At 36.2% G+C, this 12,558-nt stretch overlaps 1 protein-coding gene across 1 annotated transcript in view; it reads right to left on the bottom strand.

Moving 5' to 3' along the window:
- RRN3 (RRN3 homolog, RNA polymerase I transcription factor) overlaps nt 1-12,286 on the bottom strand; it is a 31,481-nt gene extending 19,195 nt beyond the window's left edge. Inside the window, exons 1-7 of the mRNA XM_072610195.1 lie at nt 12,133-12,286; nt 8,947-9,052; nt 7,965-8,021; nt 4,575-4,664; nt 4,145-4,274; nt 1,324-1,383; nt 582-645 (exon numbers count right to left, since the gene is read on the bottom strand). Of these exons, the coding sequence (XP_072466296.1) occupies nt 582-645; nt 1,324-1,383; nt 4,145-4,274; nt 4,575-4,664; nt 7,965-8,021; nt 8,947-9,052; nt 12,133-12,239 (614 nt within the window). The 5' untranslated portion in view covers nt 12,240-12,286. The remainder of the gene's footprint in view (nt 1-581; nt 646-1,323; nt 1,384-4,144; nt 4,275-4,574; nt 4,665-7,964; nt 8,022-8,946; nt 9,053-12,132) is intronic.
- Nucleotides 12,287-12,558: the final 272 nt, after the last annotated feature.

Genomic DNA, 12,558 nt, shown 5'->3' with positions numbered 1-12,558 from the left:
AGTCAATTAAATGAAAAGGTAAATCCTCTAGCTCTTAAGAGTCTTCATTTTCCTCAATGAGTTTAATGAATACTTCAGGTCAAAATCAAGTTAATAAGTAGTAATACTAGAATTACCAAGCACGAAATGTTAGAGAAAATTATGCAAATATTTTTGAGTCCCTTATTTATATAATTATCAAAAAATGTTAACATTTACTCTGATAGCTAATACATTTGCTGCTTGATAAGCATAATAAGTTTGCTGAAAATAAATGGAAAGAGGGGAGTATCACGACATTTCAAGATGGAAATTCATATAATTTCTAAAAATTTTTTCTTAAAACTGGCAAATAGCATTCTTATACTATATAATCTTTCAATTTTCGTTACTAAAACTAACTTAGACTGAGGACCATGAAACACATATTAAGTGAAAATAAAATGAGAACATATACTGATGACATAAAACTATACAGAAATAAACAAAGTTTAAAATCATTCTTTGATTTAATCACTAGACATAACAATTGTCTACTGAGCTTTTAAAAAGAATAAAATGCTACAATTTTTAAAAATGAGAAAAGAAGAAAATATACTCACGAGGGGACATATCTTGCTATTAATTGTAAGGCTCTATGACATGTATCAAAATTTGCAGTAAGATCTACAAAGAGAACAAAATAATACCTGTTCAGTTTAAGAAATATTTACTTATAAAGCACTTAATCTGTACATAACATTGTGATAGGTACTAGAAGACACAAAGGGGAAAAGTGATACAATCCCTGCAAGTCCAAGGAATTCACAATCTACTATGGGAGGAGGGTGCACTTTTCAATCAATTTATCAATCAACATTTATTAAGGTGAGGAATACAAAAAGTGGCAAAAGATAGTCCTAAGAGGTCCCAGTTCAACTCCCTGACTTTTTACAGATGAGAAAACTCAAGGAGGAAAGTCAAGAATCTTTTTCTATTATTCTAGTACTAGGTAATGGACTAGAAATGAAGGGATCAGGCAAGAAACTAACATTATGTATTCAAAACTGCTATAGAATCCAGTCAAACAGGGATTCTAAACTACTTCAAAAGGGAAATCATATGGACATGAACACAACCAGTTACAATCAGTTTTCCATTCACAATACTGCAAATAAATTCCAGTGACCTCACTAATTCAAAATATAAGTTAAATACAACATAAGATCCTGTCAGATCACCAAACCCTACTGCTTTACTTACAGGAATAAATCAAACGCTGGCGTTTCTAATACCATTTACCTCATGTTACTCAGTCTAAAAGGTTTGTTTTTTTTTAAACTTTGGTTGTATTTTAGGACTTACTATCATCTTCATCATCCGAATCTGATATGGTCCTATCTCCTTCTTTGATGATTACTTGAGCTGTTAGGAACATAATTTTAAAGTGGTCTGTTATTTTTTAGCCTTGACATAGCTGCTTGGACAAGCTCATATATTACAAAATAAAAAGAAAAAAGCAATTTATAAAAGCTGTTTTCAAGCTAGAAATAAAAACTATAACATTTGATTAAGCTAATAATTGATCTTTCTCAGAATGTAAGATAAAAGCCCCTCAAAGAGTATAAAGTATATTAACAACAATACACAAATAGTTCCCAACAAGTAAGACGCCTTCGTTTACAAATAACTGCTCATAAATATACGTCTATCTCCGAGAAAAAGAAGCAAAGTTTTAAGTGACTCTTTAGGTTTAGAAGACAAGGATGGGGAGGAAGATGTAAAAGGCAGTTATGTCTTTTATGGGGACTCAAGTTCCAAATTAACCCCAAATGTCTCTCACTGGTGGCTGTCTTCTCCTTCATCTAAGACCCAATTAAGATTACTAGATTGCAAGTTCTTTAAAGGGCAAGAATTTTGCCATTATTTATGTATCTTTTAGTGATTAAACAGTGTTTTGCCCATAGTAAGTATTTAATAACTACAGGCCGAACTGAACAAGTACTGTTTTGCTCTCTGTGAATCCTTTTACAAATTATGGAATATCACACAGACTTACATAGAGCCTCTAGTAGGAAGGTTAATCCAAACTATTTCTCCCATACCACCTGAAAATGTTTATCATAAGATAAACTGACAGCCAGTTGGAGATTGGACTGGCTGAAAATCCACATCTTAATGTGAATGAGTTTAATAAAACTGCTTTCCTAACATCGAGCCAACCTCAACCTCATCTAAACTGAGAAAATAGGAATCTGGATTGAGTAGAAGAGTTAAATAGCTCGGAGCATGAAAAGTTTGATAAGTAGCACCTACCCACCCTTTTCAAAGCAGGAGTGCTTAAGAAAACACGAAGACACAGTGAAAATTGAGGAGAGAACATGATATGGAGCAAGGAACAGAAAAATAAGTGGAAAACAGCAAACCATACTTATTCCAAAAGTATAACCAGGACCAGTCACAGACTCAATAACTGGGGGAGGAAAAGTGCTTCTTATTCTTCCTACACCTCCACACCCCCAGGACTCAGAAACCAGGCTAATCTTTTATTTTGGCTACATTAGGACATTTGTGGCTCATCCTGGAAATGTAGCCACAATATAGAACATTGTTTTCATGGAGAAAAGTAGGTTGTTTCAAATAAGTAATTTAGAAACAAACTTTTGGAACACAATGTATTCACAAACTAGATACTACTTTTATTGCATACAGTGGTTTGTACTTCAATGTAAATTAGCAAGTCATAAGTTTACTATTATCTAACTTGAACATTTTCCTTGGATTCAAATAACCATTTCTCGTACTCATTCACCATCTTACTTAAATTATTTCTGCCACATTTCAATTATTTATGAAAACACCAAATAGTTTCCCTCTCATCAAAATTCATTTTGGGAAATTTTAACAGAAAGCAAATCATATTTCCTAATATGAAAAATTTTAAGATGTCACGTTTTAGGTCAAGGGCTTTGCATCATATAAGTCCAACAGTATCACAAAAAGATACTCTACATACTTATGTTCAGTCTTAAAAATGGGCATATTCTTTGTCTCTACATGGGTGTGCGCATGCACAAAACAAAATACCACAAGAAGAGACTGATTATTCAAGGAGCCTGATATATCATATGTATAAATAAGAAACACAATTTTAGCGCACCATAAATTTGACTAAACTTTATTACTGTTAAAACTTAGATGGACTTCTCAGTAATGATCCAAGTCTCTTAAGAGAGACATCCAAGAAACTTTACCCAGATACCTTTATTTCCTTGAGAAATTTCCTTATAGCAAACAATCATTTCAATGACCTTAGCTACCTCTAAGTCTTTAGTAAACATTCGATATTTGTTTACTTTTGATGTTAACATTTTTCCAGCCAAAACATCAGCTTCAAGAGGAAAAGCTGATATTCTGGAAAGTATTTTGCAAAAACAATTTTAAAAAAGTGATTAAAACATCCACATTCCAAGAATTGGAGATCCCATGACCTGAGCAAAATATTTTGTATACCAAAATATTCATGGCAGCATTTTTGTAATAACAAAAAATTTGAAACAAAGCAAATGCCATTGACTGAAGAACAAAACAAATTATGATACATGTATGTGAAAAATTTAGAAGGTTCAATAAATTTCACTGTAATGGAACTCACATGAAACAAAAGCTTGTTTTTAGAGGGAGTTGAAGGGAGGGGAGAGTTTGTGGTAGAAGAGGATATTGTCTTGTGATTTCAGCTCTCAATGTAGAAATTTCCTCTATTAATACAGTAACTGTAACTGATAGTCTGAGAAAGTGCTAACTGGACTAAGAGTGAGGATACAAAAGAAAAATCAGGAGTACAAATCCCTGTCCTCAAGCTCACATTCCAATGGGGGAAGATAAACATGAAAATAATTAGGAACATAAAAGATACATACAGAACAGATGAAAGGGTGACTTGTCCATGGTCTCATAGCTAATACATGTCTGAGAAATTATTTGATGGAAGATATTCCTGACATTAAGGTCATCAATCTACTACGCCACAGCACCTCACTTGACTCTAACCAGCACTGTCGCCAAAATAAACACTGAAATATTCAGTGGCTATTAATTTTAAAGATGTGAGTTTATCTAAAATGGTTTTATAAGAAATAACAAGGCATAAAAGGAAAATTGAGCTAAGGAGAAAGTATACACTTACAAGGCATAAAATGAGAAACAATCATGCTGAGACACGGTCTAAGATAGACAGTCTGCGCTGAAACAAGGTTTCCAAGAAAAGCCAAATATTCCTCCAACACTTCTTGGCTCCTTTTTAGCCATGGCAATTTCTGGTTTGAAGAAGGGGGAAAATGCCATTTAGTTCATCCAAGGTTAACATCTCTTTTATTTTTATTTAATATTTATTTTCCCCTAATTACATGTAAAAATAATTTTTAATATTAAAAAATTTTTTTTGAGTTTCAAAGTCTCTCCCTTCCCTCCCCTACTCACTGAGAAGGAAATCAATTTGATATAGGTTATACAGATGCAGTCATCTGAAACATATTTCTATGTTAGTCATGTTTGTTTACATCTCTTTTAAAGATCAAATTACTAGTCACTGAAGTCGGTGTCTAGATAGTACTTACCAATAAAATGCTGATAAGCTGTTCAAAGTCTTTTGTCAAGTATGTGACTGAATTTCGAAACTCTAATAGCCAGTTAATAATCTGGGCATCCTGAAATTCAACAAATAAAAATGTCTAAGAAAAATATTTCCAAAACATAAGTTCTTAAATAAGTATGAAATAACATAATAATGAAAGGTAGGGTAGGAACATAGCTACATCTTGGAGAAATAACATTCATGAATCAGAAACAAGTTCTCTCTAAATTCTGAGACTGGCAAAGAGCAATGACACTAAAAATTTTCAATTTAATTATAAAAAAGGTAAGGATGATACTCAGGTAAGCATCTCTATCACAGTTACTTTTCCTATATTTGAATTTATATAATTTTAAAAACAAATTCCTCTCAAAATCACTGGTTTTTTGACAAACAAATCAGAAAATTCAACAGCAAAGAAATCAGCAATTCAGAAATTATATAAATCTTTAAATAACGAGCAATGTAGTCAATTGGGGGAAAAGGGAGAAGAGAGTCCAAGTTTTTCAATTAAAAACACATACAATGAAAACAGTTTTAATTTCCAAGACAAAGTTGATTAGGATCCTGTTTACATTTGTTCATGATTAAGTGGCAAAAAGTATCACATTTTAACACAATTAAATATTTGTTAAGTGCCTACAATATCTAATGCAAAACTGCTACAATATAAATAAAAATTCTAAAAAGTCACCTGCCTACATTTTTCTCTGAATTCAAATTTGTACACAAAACATATTAATATTAGAACCAGTTTCACAAATATTTTGCTGTGGTCCACTTTTAGAAACAGAAGCACATGCCAAGAAAAAGAATAACAGGGAGAATTTTTTCACCAAAACAATATTCAAGGGCATGTACTGAAGTACAGTAGCTATAAATACGGGCCAACTTTCAGACTTTCAAAATTTACAATGATTAAGGATGTTCAGAAATTTGAATCAAAGATTTAGTTATGTCCCCTAAGCCTTACACATAGTAGGTACTCAATAAATATGTACAGACTGTTAATTCATTGTCCAAAATATTCAATACCACCACCTCATTCTCTAGTTAAGGTCTGGGTCTGGGATCATAGATTTAAAGTCAGAAGGAGCTTTAGAGACCATCTGTTACATGCCTGAGGAGTCTAAGGCCCAAAGAGAATTAAGTGACTTCTCTCAGGCCACATATGAAGTAGCAAATTAGGATTATGTCTCAGGTCCTCTGACTGCAAATCCAGCTCTCTCTCTCTCCATGGCATTCCTCCTTCCCTATTTAATATTTCCTGTTTCAGGAAAGCAGACAGGTAAAGGTGGATTAAATTATTAGGTGTTGTCAAAATACAAAGAGGACAATAACACATCATTATTTGAGCCTACCTTCTGGATTCAGAGCAAACTCGCAACCACACACTGGGGACATGGACAGTTAGAATTAGGAAAGCTGTCTGGGAAATAGATTCTTTGTGAACCTAACTGTCCTACATGTGAACTGAATCCATAAACTTGTCTTCATTATTATTTACTTGAGGTTAATGCTCTATCAAAACTATACTGAGGAGCTCAAATGCCTCCAAAACAAACTCTAATCTCATATCTAAAGAATTTTTTAAAAAAAAGAATATTTTAGCTGTTTCAAAAAATGAACACAACTTTTCTAATTATCAAAAAAAATTAAATTTTTAATAAAAATGAAGCATCTTCTGTGCATAAGGTACTATGCTAGGCTCTGAAGGCATTGCCTTCAAAGAGTTTAGCTTTTCTGAAAACTGTTTTCTAGGACAGCTAGTTGTTTTAATTTTCATTTCTCTAATTATTAATGATTTAGAATAAATATTTTACATGTCTAATGAAAACTTGTATTTCTTTTTCTGAAAACTGCCTGTTTATGCCCTTTGCCATTTATCAATTAAGGAACGGTTCTTGCTCTTATAAATTTGACTCAATTCTCTATTAAGCCTAGAAAAGAGATGTATCTAAGAAATTTATTACAAAGATTTTTTTCCTTTATTTACCTGCTTCTCTTCTAATTTTAGCTGAATTGGTTTCATTTGTGCAAAAAATTTTAATTTTGTTAATTTATTAATTCAATTTAATTAAAACCAAATATTCTTAGAATGTTTAGAAATTTAAGCAGAGATTTAACTAGAAATTTAACTAAAGAGATATTTAGTGCTCATGGTTGTGTCATGCTTATATAATAAATGATGATAATAAATTATTTTCGATTTTACATTTAATACGATGCCAGTCATACTACCATGGAACTACTTTACAGAGCAAGACAAAAACATAACAGACCTCAGTTGGAGGACAAAAGATCAAAAATCTTAAAGACAACAAAAGATAAATGAAGAGGGAAATGAACTTCTAGACCAGAAATGACAATATAAAGCAGTCATCTTCAAAACAATTTGATACTAGCCGAAAAGCAGATCAGTGGAATAGACCACATATAGGAAAAATAATTAAACTCAATGATCTAAAAGTTCGATGAACATGAGAACATAAATTACTTAAGAACTCCTGATTTAACAAGAACTCCCAGAAAAATGGAAAGCAGTCTGTCAGAAACGAGATTGAAATGAATCTTATACTATATACCACAATGCTCAAAATAGATACTTGACCAAAATATTAAGTGCCATGTGATAAAAAAGATCCATAACAATAATCAGAAATTCCATCAGGAGGATGAAGACTTCACGAAGGAAATGGTACCTGAACTAGGTCCTGAAGAACTGAATAGAGTTCAAAATATGGAGACAGGATATGAATGCATTTCAAGTACAGAAAACTCCAGAAGAAAAAGGAAATCAAGCAGGAAAAAGAAAAACAAGTTTGGGGAATCTTAACCACGATGGAGTACAAGACATATTTTTAGCTAATGTTGGTTGGTTGTTGTCCTTCATCTTCGAAGAGGATCAAAATGACATCACCATGATAAAGCGAAGCTTCAGTGTGTCCCTCTGTGGCTGATCAGACCAATACGAGCTTGGAATGCTCTACCACAGGTTGGGCACAGATAGTCCGTGAGAATATACGGAGTGGATGTCCCAAATTTGCGCATCCTAAGTTTACTTTGTGCTGTCTCATTTTCACTAATATACTGAAGGCACGAAGACGAATGGAAGGAGGCAAAATATTTTGCAAACCTTAAAGCACTATGTAAATGTCATTATGATTAAGATAAAATAGGTTTAAGCTCTTAATGAACTTGAATGAGTTCAGACTGGTCAAAAAGCAATGAAGAACCACCGAAATTTTTTACCAAGAGAATGACATGAATTATGAAGATTACTCTCACAGCAGTCTATAGATCCAATTTGAACTGAGAGAGACCAAAGGACGAGTTTAATGGTCAGTAAAAGATTTCTTATAAAACACCTTACCTTTATGTCCGGATCTGACAACTGGTGCTTCAACAACTCAAAATCATTTGTATCACCCTTAAATAGAAAAAAGGGAGGGAGGGATTATACTTCTAGTTTCCTACCAAAAAATCTAATGTAGTACAATAATATTCAGACCATCCTCAGAACTGGTTTCTAAAAACACAGGTCAATGCAATGCCCTATGATGAATGAAAAGGAGAACTGATTGTCCCTTGGCAAAACATGGCAGACACCATATTTTAAAAGTCAGACATGATCCTTTAAATACCCAGATGATATCTTTGGCTTTTAAACTTTTATTTGAATATGGGTATGTCTTCTATTCTGTATGTTTCCAAAATTTTCAATGAAACTACTAGGTAAAGCTCTAATTCAGAAGGAGGTTAAAAATTATTGAGTTTTCTTACCCTTGCCTAGAACTCTTCTATTGCTTCTCCTTTCTCTTAAGAATGGTATCACTTTCAAATAATTTTTTTAAAATCTCACCTAAAACAAGGTAACTCATGGAATTTGTTCACATCTAAAGACTTAAAAGGGATTCTGCTGAAACACAAGTTCTTAACATTTTTGTGTGTAATTACCATGGACTCCTCAAAATGTTCAAAGGCTAATGAAAATAAGTATCTAATTTTTTACCCACCCAATTTCACAGACCCCCTGAAATCTATCCACGGACAGGAAATTTAAAACCCTTCTTCTAAAGTAAATATTTTGTTTGCATTAATAAATGGCTTAATTCAAGCAAAGAATTGGCCTGTTTCCCAATTTACAGCTGCCATGTATTATCTTGATATAAAAATTTCTAATAAAATAAAAAAATTGATATCATAATAGTTTGACTATTATGTACAAATACTTTAACATAAATATTATACTAGACAGAATGTCAAGTAAAAAAAAAAAACCATCATGAAAATGACCTGTTCGTAGCTGAAGTAACTTGAAAGAAGCCAAATTAAAATGCCACAAACTTTTTTACCTTTTTGTATTTTAGCAAGATGTCTGTCACAGTCCCACCGAAACGAACAGTTTTTTTTGGTGGAGAACCAAAGAAGTCCTTTTCCAATGAAAGCATATCTGAAATTCTAAAAAGCAAAATTCCAAGACATTAAGGCACTGAAATAGAGAACAATCCAGCCTATTAAAAAGCCAAAGCATTCTCATTACTTTCTCTTCTTCATTAAATAAAACAACTTCTTTTAGGTTATATATGTACAATCATGTTAAACATATTTCCACATTAGTCACGTTGTGAAAGAAGAATCACAACAAAAGGAAAAAACCATGAGAAAGGAAAAAATGAAAATAGTATATGCTTTAATCTGCATTCACTATCCAGTTCTTTTTCTGGTGTGGATAACATTTTCCATTATGAGCCTTCTGGAATTGTCTCAGATCACTGTACTGCTCAGAAGGGTTAAATCTATCATAGCTGATCATCGTACAATGATGCTGTTACTGTGTACCATATTCTCCTGGTTCTGCCCACTTCACTCAGCATCAGTTCATGTAGGTCTTTCCAGGTTTTTCTGAAATCCATCTGCTCATCATCTCTTATGGCAAAATAGTATTCCATTACATTCATATACCACAGCTTGTTCATTCAATTGATGGGCATCCCCTCAATTTCCAATTCTTTGCCACCACAAAAAGAGATGCTATAAATATTTTTGTACATGAGTCCTTTTTCCTTTTTTATGATCTCTTTGGGGTACAGACTTAGTAGTAATATTTGTTGGAACAAAGGGTACACACAGTTTTATAGCCCTTGGGGTAGAGTTCCAAATTGCTAACTTTTAAAAAATAAAACAAAGCAATTTAAAGAAAGAAAACAAAAAATTTTAAAAAATTTATTTCTTTTATTAAGGAATGCATTCTTTTGAAGAAAAAGAAAGCTTGTTGTATTTTCTGTGCAGAAAACATCTAGGCAGTCATTCAAATTCAATTAACATTTTCTTCAACATCCTTAGCGCTGAAGACAATAAGGATCCAAGAGGATACAAAGTCACAGTCTCAAGGAGCTTATACAATTTAGTAAGCGGCTGATACACTGAAGCACTGGCAAGTGATTTGAAGAAACTCTTATAGTAGAATAGAGAGAGAGAACCCTGAAGCTGGAAGACCTGTGTTCTGGTCCCACCTCTGAAACATACTGGCTGTGATCCTGGGCAAGTCAGTTAACCTCTCATGGCTCTAAAGGAACTTAACTCTTTAGATGCAAGGAGAGGGCAGACTGCATTGGCAGAGGGAATTTCCTCACCTGAGTTTCCCTATACTAATGAAATTTCTTTCCCTATCCTTCCTAAGCCTTGTCAATTTACTCACAAGGTACCACCTCTAGTTCATCACCTCTTGCTTGGACTATTGCAATATCCACTCAATTGGTCTCCCTGCCTCAAGTCTATCTCCTCCTGTAACATATACTGGCCCCCATAAAAGTGCCAAAGTGATTTTCCTAAAGTATAGTTGCGTCTGACCATGCCACCTCCCTACTCAAAAACTTCATTATCTTATTACTTTTACCTCTAGTCAAATACAAATATCAGTTTAGTATTTAAAACCCCTCACAACATGGACCCAAATTACCTTTCCAGACTTACTACATTATTCCCCTCTCCATACTTTACAGTCTAACCTAACAGGACTTCTGGTTATTTTTTATAGCTGTTCCTCATGTAATATTCAGTGCCTTCATACAAGCTGTCCATTATATCTGAAATTCATTCCTTTCACACCCATGACTCTCAGAATCCCTAGTTTCCTTCAAAACTCAGATCAAGAGCCACTTTCTACCAGAAGTTTTTTCATGATTGCCCCCCAACACAACCACTAACCTTGCCCTTCCCTCCTCTCCCCTCAAAAGTGGGATATGGGTATACATGAGAAGTAATGTGGCATAGTGAACAAAGAGAGAGCCAGCTTTGGATGCTGAAGACTTGGGTTCCAGTACTGCCTCTGAAACATTGTGTGACCCTTTGCAAATCACTTAACCTCTAGGCAACTCTCCAAGATTTTGAATTGTAGAAAAAGTGCCAACCTGCATAAGTGGAGGGAAAATTACAATCAATCAATATTTATTATGCCCTTACTATGTTCCAGGAACTGTGCCAAGCACTGAATTTCTCATCTGGGAAGTTATCTATAAGGATTAAATCACAAGTATGTATCATATGTACATGAATACACACACATGTGAATACACAAACGTAAACAAGTTTAGAATCTCCCTAGGGGGGACAACATATACAAGGATATACACATATTTTATAGATGAGGTATGATTTAATTAATAACTAGTATGACAGTTTCTGTGGCAACTGTTCAAACACTAAGTTCCATTACAGAACATCATGAGCTTCAACATTGCGCATGTTAAACACTTCTTGTTCTGTCATGTCCTACTCTTTGTGACTCCATTGGGATTTTCTGGGCAAAGATATTCGAGTGGTTTGCCCTGTCCTTCTCCAGCTCATCTGACAGATGAGGAAACTGAAGCAAACAGGGTTCAGTAACTTGCCCAGGGTCGGCTAGAAAGTGTCTGAGGCTGGATTTGAGCCTAGGAGTCCAGGACCCGCCCCTCACCAGCCAGCCTCACCATTCTATTAAATACTATGGCACGGCACATACAGACTTAAAAAGAGTTTCCATTTTCATGCTAAGCTGAAACACTACCTATAGAAAACATCGCAGAGGAAGTAATCCCTTTACACCGCTTAACACACGTACATACGCATGTGTGTACACTTGAATACGCGGTCTCCCCAGGGAGACTCTAGTTCGTCGGGGGAAGCCGGACTATTTCATTTCCATCTCCGCATCCCCAGCGCAGTGACGGGACACAGCGGGCCCTTGTGATTCCAGAGGGATCGCCGGCCTTTCCAGCGGAGGCGCGGCGGGCCGTGTCACCAGGCCCGGTCACAAGAGAAGCCGCGAACCCGCGCGTTAGGGGCTGGGGAAGGCCCCGACGTCCTCCCCGCGCCGCGGCAGGGGGGGACGCTCCGGGGAGGGGGCGCTCAGGCCGAAGCCTGCGGGCCAGCCCCCAACTCCAGGCCCCCACGCCCCGCATCCTACGCGGACCTCTCTGCCACCCATCTGACGCCCCCGATCGAGGAGAGGGTCACCCCTCACCTCCAGGCGGGAAAGATGGTGGGCCCCAGCCACTTACCCGGTCCTCGAAGCCCCCGGAGACGTGACAGCGGAGCCCGGGGCTGGCGCTACAGCGGCCGCGGCCCCGTCTCCGGGCAGCCGCGTGTGGAGCAACGGGGCCGCCATAGGAACAGCTGAGCGAGAGGAGTTTGCCCCGGAAGTGATGCTGGCTCATAGCGGCCCGAACCGGAACTTGACTCGCTAAACTCCTCCCCTTCCACATGCTCCCAGCCAGTCTGAGGAGCTACGAGGGAGCGCCTGGGAGAGAGGGCGATCTTTCTTTGGGGCTAGAGCGTCGGCTTGGCCTCGGCTTGGCGCTCCCTTGCGGCGGGGCGGGGCGGAGCGGCGCCGGGGCTTCCCTGTCTGGGTGGGCGGGTTCTTGTGTTTGTCCTTGGGTCTCGAAGAGGACCGTGACGTCACGATGACGGCGTGACTTGCAGGTGAC

This window comes from Notamacropus eugenii, chromosome 1 (genome assembly GCF_028372415.1).
Source record: "Notamacropus eugenii isolate mMacEug1 chromosome 1, mMacEug1.pri_v2, whole genome shotgun sequence".
Classification (NCBI taxonomy): Eukaryota; Metazoa; Chordata; class Mammalia; order Diprotodontia; family Macropodidae; genus Notamacropus; species Notamacropus eugenii.
Note: the sequence above shows the minus strand (reverse complement) of the source record. Positions and strands in the feature narration are given on the sequence as shown.